At 34.7% G+C, this 15,372-nt stretch overlaps 2 protein-coding genes and 1 pseudogene across 2 annotated transcripts; 2 read left to right on the top strand and 1 right to left on the bottom strand.

Moving 5' to 3' along the window:
* Positions 1–681: 681 nt before the first annotated feature.
* On the top strand, positions 682–3,266 carry LOC133681986 (subtilisin-like protease SBT3). Its single transcript, XM_062105204.1, has one exon. It carries the CDS (start codon positions 794–796, stop codon positions 3,137–3,139), a length of 2,346 nt encoding a protein of 781 aa, XP_061961188.1. The 5' UTR covers positions 682–793; the 3' UTR covers positions 3,140–3,266.
* Positions 3,267–6,010: 2,744 nt separating this feature from the next.
* LOC133683043 (subtilisin-like protease SBT1.9) lies at positions 6,011–7,801 on the top strand (annotated as a pseudogene).
* A 952-nt stretch (positions 7,802–8,753) lies between these two features.
* LOC133681479 (subtilisin-like protease SBT3) lies at positions 8,754–11,082 on the bottom strand. The gene has a single exon (XM_062104528.1). The coding sequence runs from the start codon at positions 10,979–10,981 to the stop codon at positions 8,813–8,815; it is 2,169 nt and encodes a 722-aa protein (XP_061960512.1). The 5' UTR covers positions 10,982–11,082; the 3' UTR covers positions 8,754–8,812.
* Positions 11,083–15,372: the final 4,290 nt, after the last annotated feature.

The following is a 15,372-nucleotide window of genomic DNA, read 5'->3' as shown; positions in this document are numbered from 1 at the left end:
ATATGATAATTTATTTTTATTGTAATATATGATAATAATTGAGAGTGTTAGAGCCCACACCATATATTCTGTAATCACTTTAAAACAAGTCACTTGTTTTTATGGATCCTGACAAGGATGCACTGATAAATGGTGGTGTCTGAGCCCACCATGTGCCCATCTAGAGCATAAAAAAACATTTCACTCGCCAAAATATCCACGCACATTTTCCAGCATTTTTCTTTTTAATTTCTGCAAGAAGGTGCTCGTCAATTTCAACGAGCACCAAAGCAATTGAAAGAGGGATTGCCTAGGTTTCAATGGGAGACAAAATCAAACACGATGAAACGTTAATAAATATCTCAGATCCCATGGCCTAAGCATGGGAGTATGTCCCGTGCATGAGAAGCGTCGGCTCGGGAGTCCCTTTCCGGATCTCATGGCCTTAGCAGTTGGGCTCGGGGTTTTTTGAGAGTTGGGCTCGGGTTACTATATATGTTCATATTTTCTAAGTGTGTTTTTGGGGTTTTTAAGTTTATTTTAAGGTTTTTTTAATTGAACATCCTAAAGTGAGATATATATGGTTTAACTTTAAATATATTTATAAACAAGTTTATGTAATAAATCTATGATCTGAAGTTTAATAACTATGAGATAACAAGGATGTAAAGAAAAGAAAAGAACAAAAGAAACGATTATATATACGCGGAGGATATTGAGACTCCATCATCCTTCTGAATTCACTATCCAAGCACAGGCTCAGACAACTTCACCACAGAACACTCCTAAAAGACTATTCTCCTTCCACTAAACAATGCACATGGCTACTCGTGGCGAGTTTCTCTTGTATAAGTTGTGGATTTGCTTTATCACTATCCTGCATTTCACTGGAACATTATCACAAACCGACAATTATATTGTTCACATGGATTTATCGGCGATGCCCAAGCCCTTTTCAGGCCAGCATCATTGGTACCTGTCCACTCTTGCTTCTGTATTTGATGTCTCTGATAGTAGCACCGCCAGGGCCAGTCCTGCCACTTATTTGACTGCCTCTTCTAAACTTCTTTATAGTTACACTCATGTTATCAATGGTTTTAGTGCTAGCCTCACTCCATCTGAGCTGGAGGCTTTAAAAAAATCTCCGGGCTTCATTTCTTCCATTAAAGACTTGCCTGTTAAGCATGATACAACTCATTCAACCAAATTTCTTGGCCTTGCACCTCAGTCCCCAGCATGGAAGGCGTCAAATCTTGGTGACGGTATAATTATTGGATTGGTGGACTCAGGTGTTTGGCCAGAAAGCGAGAGTTACAATGACCATGGAATGTCTGAAATTCCAAAAAGATGGAAAGGAGGGTGTCAAAGTGGAGCTCAGTTCAACTCCTCAACGTGCAACAAAAAGCTCATTGGAGCTCGATTTTTCAACAAAGGCCTAATTGCAAATAATCCCAACATCACAATATCTGTGAATTCGACGCGTGACACGGATGGCCATGGGACACACACATCTAGCACGGCTGCTGGAAATTACGTGGAAGGTGCATCATACTTTGGCTATGCCAAAGGAACTGCTAATGGAGTGGCTCCACGGGCACATGTAGCCATGTACAAGGCTCTGTGGGATGACCATGCCTATACAACCGATGTAATTGCTGCAATTGATCAAGCAATTAGCGATGGTGTAGATGTATTATCTTTGTCATTAGGCTTTGGTGGAGTACCATTGAATGAAGATCCTCTTGCCTTGGCAACATTTGCAGCCACAGAGAAGAATGTATTCGTGTCCACTTCTGCCGGAAACGATGGGCCTTTCTATGAGACACTACATAACGGCATACCTTGGGTGTTAACAGTTGCTGCTGGTACTCTAGACCGCGAATTCGATGCAGTTTTGACACTCGGCAATGGAATTTCGATCACAGGCTCATCTTTCTATTTGGGGAGTTCATCGTTTAGCGAAGTACCGCTCGTTTTCATGGATAGATGTGACAGCGAATTGATTAAAACTGGACCGAAGATGGTGGTCTGTCAAGGTGCGTATGAGAGTAACGACTTAAGTGATCAAGTTGAAAATGTGAGAAGTGCAGGTGTTACTGCAGGCGTCTTTATAACAAATTTCACAGACACTGAAGAATTCATCGGTGATAGGTTTCCAGTTGTGATTGTTAATTTAAAGGATGGAAAAACCATCATAGATTACATCAAAAGCAGCAACAGTCCACAAGCAAACGTGGAATTTCGGAAAACAAATCTGGGGATTAAATCAGCTCCGAGAGTTGCTAGTAAAAGTTCTAGAGGACCATCCTCGAGCTGTCCATTGGTCTTGAAGCCTGACATTATGGCTCCTGGTGCACTAATCTTAGCAGCATGGCCTCAAAATGTTTCAGTGGATTTGAACGATTCGCAGCCTATTTTCAGCAATTTCAACATATTGTCAGGGACATCCATGGCTTGTCCTCATGCTGCTGGAGTGGCTGCACTCTTGAGGGAGGTACACCCTGATTGGAGTCCAGCTGCCATTCGATCAGCCATGATGACCACTGCTGATATAACGGATAACACTATGGAACCTATTAAAGACATTGGTTCTGGTAATAGAATAAATCCAGCTAGTCCTCTAGCCATGGGAGCTGGACAAGTTAACCCCAACAAAGCTCTAGACCCGGGTCTCATTTATGACGCTAATTCAACTGATTATGTGAGATTACTTTGTGCCACAAACTTCACCGAAAAACAAATCCAAGTTATCACAAGATCATCTTCTACCGATTGTTCCAACCCATCCAGTGACCTCAACTACCCTTCTTTTATCGCCTACTTCAACGAGAGATTTTCACCATCAAATTTGACAACTGTGCGTGAATTTCATAGGACCGTGACCAATGTTGGAGAGGGAATTTCTACTTACACAGTAAGTGTGACTCCCATGAGTGGGTTAAAAGTCAATGTCATGCCAGACAAGTTGGAGTTCAAGACCAAGTATGAGAAGCTAAGTTACAAACTGACTATTGAAGGTCCAGCACTTCTGGACGAAGCAGTCACTTTTGGTTATCTCAATTGGGCTGATGCTGGGGGTAAACATGTTGTCAGGAGTCCCATAGTGGCTACAAGTTTGATCCCAGATGATCCAGATGATGAAGAAATCAAAGGTTTTTAACCGTGAGATTAACAAATCATGCAATAATGTAGTAGATATATTGATGTATCAATAAAAGGTCAAAAAAGAGACGTGTTCACGCCAAAGTAACAACTTGGTGTTAAAAGACTCTTAACTATTTTGATGACATTGTTGAATCATTTTCTATTAGTTATAGCTGCTTTTAAAAGCTTAATTCTATAATGGGACAGTGTGCTTGCATTAGCTCCTCTATGGAAGGCTTCCAAATTAGATTATGAAGATATTGTTTTGATTAATTTTATAATATTTTCATGATTTTTTTGGTTTTTGTGTTAATTTTAGATTTTCTGTGCCTTTTCCTTTATGTTTTACAATTATGATTTTATTATCTTGTAAAGGTAAATTTCTAGTCTATTTAAGGAGACAGTAAACTTTTTAGAGAAACAAACTAGATGTAAAAATTATCTTTCAAATTAAAACTTTGAAATTACAACTTATAGTGCACAAGTTTGATGATAAGGAAGGGATTGTAAGTATTGTCATCATAGAAGTTAAATTTTTATTAATTACTGAAAAAGAGGGGGCTGCAAGGTTTTAAAAAAAAAATCCCCACTTCCCTTGGTAATGGAGTATATTTACAATCATGAACAATTTCTTCTGGTGTAGAAGACAAGACAAGACGGCAAGAAGCACGAATACAAAGAAGGGTTTTATGATAAAATTCACTTTTTATGATTTGATAATATTTTCATATAACAAATTAATGCCATGTCATATAATAAAAAAGATTTTGAAAAAAAATTAAATATCCCTAGCATTATTCTTTAAAACATGTATTGAATAGCTAAGATCTTAGTAGCTAATATTTACTAACCACACACTAAAACTTAGCTATTTCGAATTAATAGTTACCTTTTATGTACAATATTAACATTAGAAATGCTTTATTACTTTTCCCCCTCTTCATATACATGATTATTGAGACCCTCGAAAGAGGAAAAAAAATGTTTTATGCATTAGTCATTAACAAATTTTCAAAAAAAAAATTAGCAATGAAAATCTTTATAAAAAACTCAACAATCAACAATATAGATGTTTTTTTTTTAAGGACAAGTATAAACATGAAACCTTCTAGTTTTTTTTTTATAAGAAAAAGAGCATTAACTCTATTTAAACCCAACGAAATCAATATTTTATTTTTTCTTTTCTAACTCCAAATAACTAAGTTGTAATATTTAATTATGCTGTAAGGGATTTCATGGTGAACTATACATACATGTAAAAAAAAGTAGAAATAGAAAAATAAATTGTCACTAGAAATCCTAACTAATCTTTTAGAGGTTCTAGTTAAAGGACTAATTATATAATATAAAAAATAATCATTAATCTATATATCATATCTAAGATAAAATATGTTGTTATTTATTTTTAATAATTAATAGGGCTAATGTGATTACATGTCAAGGGTTTACCTAAACTGATATATGTATATTATATTATTAAAGGTAAAAACTATGATTTGTAACTAAATTATTTGAGACATGAGCTTAGTGACAAAACCCAATCCTCATTCTTGAAAAAAGGGTATTAGACACAAGAGGATGGTAAACAAATGATAGACATAAAAACCTTTTCAAAATTATAATTTGTAACTAAATAAATGGTTAATTTTTTATAATTTTTAATAGAAAGAAATAATTAAAAGATCAAGAATCAAAATGTAAAACATGACAAATTATATGTTCAGTCTCAAATTCATACGTAAAAATTCTTTTTAGTCAACCTATTTTTATAACTTGGTTTTAAAGAGGAGAGAGAAAATTGTAAAAAAACAGCAAATGAGAGAGAAAGTTGTTAGCTGGCCATATTCAGACTATAAAAATAATCTTTCTTAGTCTCAATTGGTTTCATTTGACAATAGAAATTTCATTAAAATTCTTATGCCCTTCATGTTACATAAAAAAAGTAGATCAAGGTCGAAAGATAATTTTTTCTTTTGACTTGATGTTCTGTTTTTAGATAATTTTTTAGATGTTTTGAGTTGATATCAATAAGCTTATTAGGTGTTTTTAGATGAAAATAAATTTAAAAATATATTTTTTTTGATAAAAATTCATGATTTTTCAACCATTATTTGGTGGTCAAAAGTGAGGCAGGCAGACAAAGTCTTGTGTACCTCTTTTCCAATTAAAAGAAAAAGAAAAAGAAAAAGTCAGGCTTGTCCATGTGACCTTTTCTTTTAATGAGGGAGGGGCATTGACCACCTATATTAGAGCATTTTGCGTTTTTAGCTTTGATATATATATATATATATATATATATATATATATATATATATATATATATATATTAGAATAGACTAATTGAATGTACATGTGGGTTGCTCGGCCTAGTAAGTATTTAATTTTAGCTGAGATTAATTAAAATAAATAAATTAAACAAATTTTTGAGATATTTTTTATATTAAAATATCATTTAATTTTACTTGGTTTATGAAAAAAAATTATAATATTTGTTTTTTAATATTAGTAGAAGTTTTTTTGTGCAATCTTATATAATTATTTTTCTTTAATTGTATTCAATCGTTTTAATATGATAATTTATGTTTATTGTCATTTGTGATAATAATTGATAGTGTCAGAGCCCACCATATATTCTCTAATCGCTTCAAAGTAAGTCACTTGTTTTTATGGATCTTGACAAGGATGCACTGATAAATGGTGGTGTTAGAGCCCACCATGTGCCCAACGAGTGCCCCAAAAAATACATTTTACACGCCAAAATATCCACACGTTATCCAGTTTTTTTTTTTTTTAATATAAATCTTCATATCAAATTATATATACTTTAATTAATTTTATAAATTCTAAAATTAATAAATTCTAATATTAATAACCGCATAAATCTCTAATGACTATCCAAGCACAGGCTCAGACAACTCCACCACAGAACACTCCTAAAAGCTATTCTCCACCCACTAAACATTGCACATGGCTACGTACTCGTCCCGAGTTTCTCTTGTATAAGTTGTGGATTTGCTCTATCACTATCCTGCATTTCACTGGAACATTATCACAAACCGACAATTATATTGTTCACAAGGATTTATCGGCGATGCCCAAGTACTTTTCAGGCCAGCATCATTGGTACCTGTCCACTCTTGCTTCTGTATTTGATGTCTCTGATAGTAGCACCGCCAGGGCCAGTCCTGCCACTTTTTTGACTGCCTCTTCTAAACTTCTTTATAGTTACACTCATGTTATCAATGGTTTTAGTGCTAGCCTCACTCCATCTGAGCTGGAGGCTTTAAAAAAGTCTCCGGGCTACATTTCTTCCATTAAAGACTTGCCTGTTAAGCATGATACAACTCATTCAACCAAATTTCTTGGCCTTGCACCTCAGTCCCCAGCATGGAAGGCGTCAAATCTTGGTGACGGTATAATTATTGGATTGGTGGACTCAGGTGTTTGGCCAGAAAGCGAGAGTTACAATGACCATGGAATGTCTGAAATTCCAAAAAGATGGAAAGGAGGGTGTCAAAGTGGAGCTCAGTTCAACTCCTCAACGTGCAACAAAAAGCTCATTGGAGCTCGATTTTTCAACAAAGGCCTAATTGCAAATAATCCCAACATCACAATATCTGTGAATTCGACGCGTGACACGGATGGCCATGGGACACACACATCTAGCACGGCTGCTGGAAATTACGTGGAAGGTGCATCATACTTTGGCTATGCCAAAGGAACTGCTAATGGAGTGGCTCCACGGGCACATGTAGCCATGTACAAGGCTCTGTGGGATGACCATGCCTATACAACCGATGTAATTGCTGCAATTGATCAAGCAATTAGCGATGGTGTAGATGTATTATCTTTGTCATTAGGCCTTGGTGGAGTACCTTTGAATGAAGATCCTCTTGCCTTGGCAACATTTGCAGCCACAGAGAAGAATGTACGTATTCGTGTCCACCTCTGCTGGAAACGAGGGGCCTTTCTATGAGACACTACATAATGGCATACCTTGGGTGTTAACAGTTGCTGCTGGTACTCTAGACCGCGAATTCGATGCAGTTTTGACACTTGGCAATGACCTCAACTACCCTTCTTTTATCGCCTACTTCAACGAGAGATTTTCACCATCAAATGTGACAACTGTGCGTGAATTTCATAGGACCGTGACCAATGTTGGAGAGGGAATTTCTACTTACACAGTAAGTGTGACCCGCATGAGTGGGTTAAAAGTCAATGTCATGCCAGACAAGTTGGAGTTCAAGACCAAGTATGAGAAGCTAAGTTACAAACTGACTATTGAAGGTCCAGCACTTCTGGACGAAGCAGTCACTTTTGGTTATCTCATTTGGGCTGATGCTGGGGGTAAACATGTTGTCAGGAGTCCCATAGTGGCTACAACTTTTATCCCAGATGATCCAGATGATGAAGAAATCAAAGGTTAACAAATCATGCAGATAATGTAGTAGATATATTGATGTATCAATAAAAGGTCCACAAGTTTATGCCAAACTAACAACTTGGTGTTAAAAGACCGTAATTATTGAATCATTTTCAATTATTTCTAGGTGATTCTAAAGGCCAATTCTATAATGGTACGATATGCTTGCATTAGCTCTTCTATGGAAGGCTCCCAAATTAGAGTTTGAAGATGTTGTTTCAGTTAATTTTATAATATTTTGATGATTTTTTTGGTTTTTGTGTTAATTTTAGATTATGCGTTTTTTATGTTTTATGATTATGATTTTATTACCTTGTAAAGATCAATTTCTAGTCTATTTAAGGAGACTTTAACATTTTAGAGAAACAAACTAGGTGTAAAAATTATCTTTCAAAATAAAACTTTGAAATTACAACTTATAGTGCATAGGTTTGATGATATAGAAGGGATTATAAGTATTGTCATCATAAAAGTTAAATTTTTATTAATTACTGAAAAAGAGGGGGCTGCAAGGTTTTTTAAAAAATCCCCACTTCCCTTAGTAATGGAGTATATTTAGTGCTTTAGAGAATTCTAATTTAATACTTGGAAAAATGAAAATAATATTTTCTTTAAAAGTCATTTTCTTAACAAGTTTAGCTTCAACAATAATGCATGAGAAGCATGCAGCAGGAGCAATACTAGCAAAAGCAATAGGGTCTTACACAATGATTTCAGTTTTCTCTCTGTTTTCCTTCACTTATGGTTTGTCTTTTGACGACTTCGAACCATGCTCAATTGGGTCACTTGTGAACAACATTTTTTTCATTTGGGTTAGATATGGAAAACGTTAATTTTTAAAACTGGTGCGACTTTTTTAATACGGTTTTTTGGGTGGTTGCGCTATATATGCTTGTATGGAATAAATGGGTTGCCCCTGTAGTGTGGAGGTAGATTTGCGTTTGTTTGATCTTTGAATGAGAGCATTGATTTGAATAGATTGTATTGTTGGGTTTGAAAGGTTTTTTTAGAGTAAAGATATGTCATAAAAAATGATGATACGAATGTATCACCATTTTCTTTCACTTATGATAGGCCTAAATTATCTATGTGGATGATTGATCTGCTGAGCCAAGTTTGCATTTAGCACGAAATGGTCCATTGGAAAACATATAATCTAGCTGAAGGCAAAAAAGATTCTGGTAATATGTCATTTATTCTTTGGAAGGAATAAATCAAGTTTTATTATCCAGGAGGTTCATGTGCATGGACAAATGGTAGAGCTTAGAATTTGATGGCCACTACCGGGCTGGATACTGTGTGATTATGTTGATCGATCCATTTGAGATAGCCATACGTCACGGTTGGAGCATCCTCATCAATGTCGATACTGATGACAAAACCTTGCTTTTGGTTTTTCTTTGTGAATGACAGGGTGCTTGGCTCTACCTTGATTCTCATCTCTTTAGGAATTTCTATAGTTGCTTGGTAAACACTGTCATAATCTCCCACATTCGTCACAACCCTGCTAAATGTCTTTGTTATTGGAGAGCTGGTTTTGTTGGTAAATATGGCTGTAATGGAAGGATAATTTAGGTCCGTTGGTTCTTGACTGCAGTTCCATTGATTGCGTCTGAGAACAGCACTCATCTGCTTTGCAGTATAGCCAAGGCCACATAAGAAGTTGACATAATCTTGCACATTCATGTCAAAGATAAGTCCAGGGTCCATAGCTTTGTTTGGATTGATGTGTCCAGCACCAAAGTCCAAAGGTGTAGCTGGAAGATTTATCATCTGGTTTTTCATGGTAGTGCGAGTGTTGTCGTTGGTATATGCCGTGGTCATAAGAGCTGATCGGATGGCTGCAGGGTTCCATTCAGGATGAATATTTTTTAGTAGAGCTGCTACTCCTGCAACATGTGGTGCTGACATTGATGTGCCCGAGTATAAAGCATAATCTGTTGTCAAATCATATTTCCCTAATTCCATGAATGGCTTGTTTGGTGCAATTGCTGCAAGCACGTCAACTCCTGGAGCAAGAATATCTGGTTTTAGGACACCTGGGGTGATTGGATCTGGGCCTCTTGAAGAAAAATAAGCCACTTGAGGTGCCGGTTTGACACCCAAATTAGTGGACAAAAATGTCATGCTCTTCACCTTTGCTGCAGTCACGTTAGCCACATACTCTCTAACCAAAGCCCCAGAAACAGTTGGTAGAACTATGCTGGGAATGCTGTAGTCTTCTGGATCTAAAAGTGAAAAATCTGTCATGAATATTCCAGCGTATGCACCTACCCTTTCAAGCTCCTCCTTTTGCCCTTCAACATCTATGGCGGTGCTATTATCACAGAGTACTATCTTTCGATGAACCTCACTTCTATTCAGTGCTCCGTAGTTGCATATTGATTTGGACCCGTTACTTTTGCCATAATATAATGGAACATCTTCGATGTAAATGCTCTGTGGAAAGTAAGATGTTCCTTCAAATGTCAACCCATTTTCTAGAGTCATTGTAGCAGTGAAACTCCGATCAAGTGTGCCAGCTCCGACTGTTGTGATCCAGGGAGCACCATTGTGCGTGGAATTATAGGCTCCATCATTCCCAGCTGCACATACAACAAAAATGTTTTTCTCCATTGCTGAAAGTGAAGCTATGGCAATAACATCATTGAAGTATGGTGTTTGCGTAAAACCCAGAGACAATGACATAATGTCAACCCCATCAGCAATAGCTTGGTCCATTCCAGCTAGTACATCAGTTGCCGCACTTTCTTCAGTATCTGTTGCAAAGAGTACCTTGTACATGGCAACATGTGCGGCAGGTGCTACTCCTCTGGCTGTGCCTCTTGCATATCCAAAGTGATTTGCACCAAGAACATAGCTACCAGCCGCGGTGGATGATGTGTGTGTTCCATGACCAAAGAAGTCTCTCGCGGAGTCATAGTCATACTCTGTAGAAATTTTTCTTCCTGCAGCTATGAGTCCTTTGCTGAAAGATCGAGCGCCAATGAGCTTCCTGTTACAGGCAGAAGGGCTAAATCCTGTGCCATTCTCACACTTGCCCTTCCATCTCTGAGGAACTGGTGGCATGCCTTTGTCATGAAAACTTTCACTCTCTGGCCAAATTCCTGTATCAATGATCCCTATGATCACTCCTTCACCACGAGATGCAGCGGGCAATATTCCAGAGTTTTGTCTCAATCCTAGAAACTTGGGGCTGTGGGTGGTGAATAGCTTCCCAAATGACTCTCTATATGTGCCAATGTGAGCTGGGGATCTCTCGATTTCAGCCAACTGAGAAGGTGTGAGCCTGGCACTAAACCCCTGCATGGCATGACTGTAGGAGTACAAAAACGTTCCTTCGCCATCGGCTGGATTTGATAAAGATCTGAGCGTGAACCGGTGCCATGATTCGTGGGTTAAGAATGTGGCAGGCTTGTGAGAGCTGTCCATGTGGACGATGTATGTTTGGTATTCTTCACTTTGTAACTCCGCATTGCTTATTCCAATTAGCAATAACAAGAGGCAAGACAATGCCTGGAGTGAAAGAAAGTCTGAGGAATTCATTGCTTTGATCATGTCTGATCAGTAGATTGACAACGAAGAATGATATATACTTGCATGTAACTTGGAGAATTTATAGCTAATTATGTCATAAACGAAATCAACGAATGTGAAGATCATTTCATTGTTAGTTTCACGACGTTGATTTCAAGTCTCTATTCATTTGCTGGTCGATAATTACTAGAGGCAGTGATCACTAAGCAAATACAAAATTTTATGCCGTCTTGTTCATAGTTGTTAAATCTTGTTATTGATCTGGAAAAATTAAGATTTCCGGCCAAGTATTTAATTAAATCATTTAAGTCATTGAATTAAAAAAATAGTTAACCTGATATTTTTAGTGATCAACTGAACCAATTAAACTCAATATAAACCCAATTAGTTTAATATTTATCAAGTCAAAACATTGTTATTTTAATAAAAATAATTAATTCAAATTAACCAAATAATATATAGATTAGTATAATAATCCAACGATTTAAGGATTTTTTTTTCTTATCAATAATTGAATCTAACAGCTGTGATCTCGTTGCTTCCGTTACATGTTATTAATTGTATTCTTCGGATAAAATGATTCGGCCTTCGTATTAAAATTAAACCTCTTGCTTTATTTAATGTTTTATTATATAGTTGTTTTACAATATTATCGTTATTTTGACAATACAACGAGGACTATGATTTCTCCATCAACATTAATTAACCTGTGAGACAAACACAGCGAATGGCCTATTAAACTCAGGTGTTGGTGACAATTCCAAGGTGGTTGCTCTTTGCTCGGTGGTCTATTAAGCTCCTGTATGTATCAAACTATCAATTGCTTCATTACTCTCTACTTCTATTGTATAAATCTTATCTTTTAATAGTAAAGTCTAAAGAAAACAAATTATAGAAATTCCTATAAAAATTTAATATCATGATTCAGTGATTAGATAAAAAAAAATATAGTTTTTTTAACCATTATTATAATATGATGTGATAAGGGGCGGAGCAAGAAGAAAAAAGTAAAGGGGCCAAATTAAAACAAATATTTTAAAAAGAGTAAAATTTTAATTATTTTATAAAGAGAAAGGCTGGGAAAAATTTCCTTGTAGGGGCCCCGGCCCCTGCCAGCCTCCCCCTGGCTCCGCCATTAATGTGATTAGTATTTTTTTTTTAGGTCTAGACTTATCTTATTGATTCATAGATGTATTTGTTAGGTCATTTATAAAATCTACCTAGGATATATTCTTATCTAGTTATGATAGATTCACATCCAATAGCGAAGCCATGTTGAAGGCTCAGGTGGGTTATAGCCGAAGTCATTTTTTTTATGCTAACAATTGGCAGAAAATGATTTTTTAATTTTTTTTATATTTGTTTGTTATTAGAAAAAATAGTCAACGGAAAACACTTTCCAGTCAGAAAAATTTGACTTAGTTTTAAATTTCCAGAAATTATAAAAAATTTAATAATATCATATTATTTGCTGATTATAACACATTTGGTCCTTAAACTTTTGATTGCTATATATTTTATTTTGAATATTTTTTTTCAATTTCACTCATTCGAATTTGATTTAATGTGATTTTTATATTAACTGTGGTCCTTATTTTTATGATTGTTATCTGTTTTTCTTTTATTATTTTTTTAATTAAAATTTTTTATCTATCAAATTTGAACCTCATTCTCTTGATTGTTATTTATTTTATTTGAAATAATTTATAAAATTATATTTATAATTATTTTAATTATTTTATCTTTTATTTTTTTATCTGTTAGATTTAATATTTATTATTTTAATTATTATTTATTTTATTTAAAATAATTTATAAAAATACACTTCTCCATCAACATCAATTAACCTGTGAGACCTACACACCAAATGGCCTATTAAACTCAAGTGTTGGAGACAATTCCGAGGTGGTTACTCTTTGCTCAGTGGTCTATTAAGCTCCTGTATGCATTAATTGCTTCATTCCTCTCTACTTCTATTCTAGACATCATACCTTTTAATAGTAAAATCTAAAGAAAACAAATTACAAAAATTCCTATATAAAAATTTAAGCATATTCAATAATCAGTATTTTTTAAAAACTTAAACTTATCCCATAATTCATAAATATATTTATTAGATCATTTACAAAATTTATCTAAAATATATTTTTATCTAGTTATAACATATGCACATCTAACTATATAAAATCATGAATTATCATAAACCCAACTAAATCAAAAGGCTTATCTATAGCAAGAAACCTCAACGGGAATTTAAGCATTTATCAACTTCATAGCTTATCATATGTAAACATCTCCGTTCACTAATATGGTATATAAAGAATTGATGTGTAATTAATAAAGCATGGTTGCTAAACATGGAGTTAATATAGAAATCCATAACATGGAATCTAACTTTTTTTTTATTTTAGATTAACTTGATAATTCAATAACCCACATTATTTTTTTGGGTCAGCCTTCAAAGCCAACAACTAGCATAATAGTATATTTTTTGCGACTTCTAGATCTAGGGCTATATTTGTTTTCTGGAAAGTAGTTTCCGAAAAATCACTTTCTAAACTTTCCTGTATTTGTTTGTCATTAGAAAATGTGGTCAATGAAAAACACTTTCCGGTCAAAGAAAAATTTGACTTGGTTTCCAGGAAAGTATTTTCTCTTTAGGTTATGTTTGTTTTTCGGAAAGTAATTTTTGAGAAACCATATTCTAAATTTTCATGTGTTTGTTTACTATTAGAAAAGTTGGTCAACGGAAAACATTTTCTAGTTAAAAAAAAATTTAACCTGGTTTTCAGAAAAGTGTTTTTCTATAAAATTTAAACGAAAAATACTTTTTGAAAATTATAAAAAACACAAACAGGGCTAGATAGTTCAAAGTTTTTAACATCTCTGTTTGATGTAATCGCTTTGTCTCATCCCGTTTCATCATTTTAAACATATTTTTTTCCGAAAATTTCCATGTCCTCGTGTGTGGAGGGCTCAAAGAATGCTCCATCTGCCTGTCATGCATTGTGAAAATGGATCCCTGGAGATATAAACCCAAGGACTATTATTTTGATATTCAATTGAAACCCAAGGCCCTGATTGAAAATTTTCAGGCCTGCTCGAATTTGGGCTGAAGCCTTTTGCTGCTGTGATTCCCCAACCTTGGTACTTTCTGGTAAACATCAAAGAAAAAGTATAGTAGTATAGAGACACTAGGAAGCATACACCAACTAGACAGAATTTTTGCCCCATCTGCTAGATCATTGGCAGTAGATTTTGCGTTTACTTCTTTCTTTCTTTCTTTCTTTCCAAAGCATTTTCTAAAGCATGCGTATCCTAATGTTTTGGTGTCCCTTATCTTTATTCTTTGTCCCCATCATCTGAGTGGTGCCATGTGCGTATGAGTTTCTCCTGTTTATTCTTGTCAGTCTTGGACTCCTGTTTATTCTTTCGTTGGTAGTTTGTAAGTCAATAAGAAGAAAAAAAAATTATATCCCACAATAAAAAAACCCTTCTATTTAAATTTTCACAAGTATAGATTTTTATATATTATGTAGTAAATTAAGTGTATATAAAATCTATAATGGATAGGCTCTCCTAACGAGCTTTTTAATATTATTATATAGATATTTATAATATCAAAAGAAAATAATTGACATTTAATTTATCGGTAAGATTAAACATTTTTTTATTCAATTTAATTCAAAATATAATTATTTTATTAACAATTATATAGTTTCATTAGCGGTCATATAATTTTATTATAAAGTTTTAAGTATATATAAGTCTAGAAAGAGCACAAACTCGACGTAGCCCACCAACATCTGGTCTCACAGAGATTATAGATTTGACAACTTGTCAGACTCACATATGTCTTGGTTGAGCCCAGGAAAGATGATGGATTTGGCACCTTGGGTCAGACATTTCGCCACACCCACACACGTTTAGACTCAGAGCTTGGCTAAGCGCAGAAAAATAAGTATGACATCTTGCTAGACCCACACATGTCTGAATTTAGTGCTTGGTTAAGCTCAAAAAAAATAATTTGACATCTCATTAGATCCACATATGCTTGGGTTCAGAACATGATTAAACCCAAAAAAAATAGGTCTAATAACTTATCAGGCTCATAAACATCTAAGCTCAGCACTTAGCTAAACTCATAACAATAGCTTTGGCAATTCATTGAATCCTTATACGTTTGAGCTCACTAAAGAGTCGGTGTATATTTTTTATTGGGAAGGTTTATTTTGGATTATTTATATTCTATTTATTATTTATTAGATAAAATAATTATTTAAAAA

This window comes from Populus nigra, chromosome 2 (assembly GCF_951802175.1).
Source record: "Populus nigra chromosome 2, ddPopNigr1.1, whole genome shotgun sequence".
In the NCBI taxonomy this organism is placed as follows: domain Eukaryota; kingdom Viridiplantae; phylum Streptophyta; class Magnoliopsida; order Malpighiales; family Salicaceae; genus Populus; species Populus nigra.
Note: the sequence above shows the minus strand (reverse complement) of the source record. Positions and strands in the feature narration are given on the sequence as shown.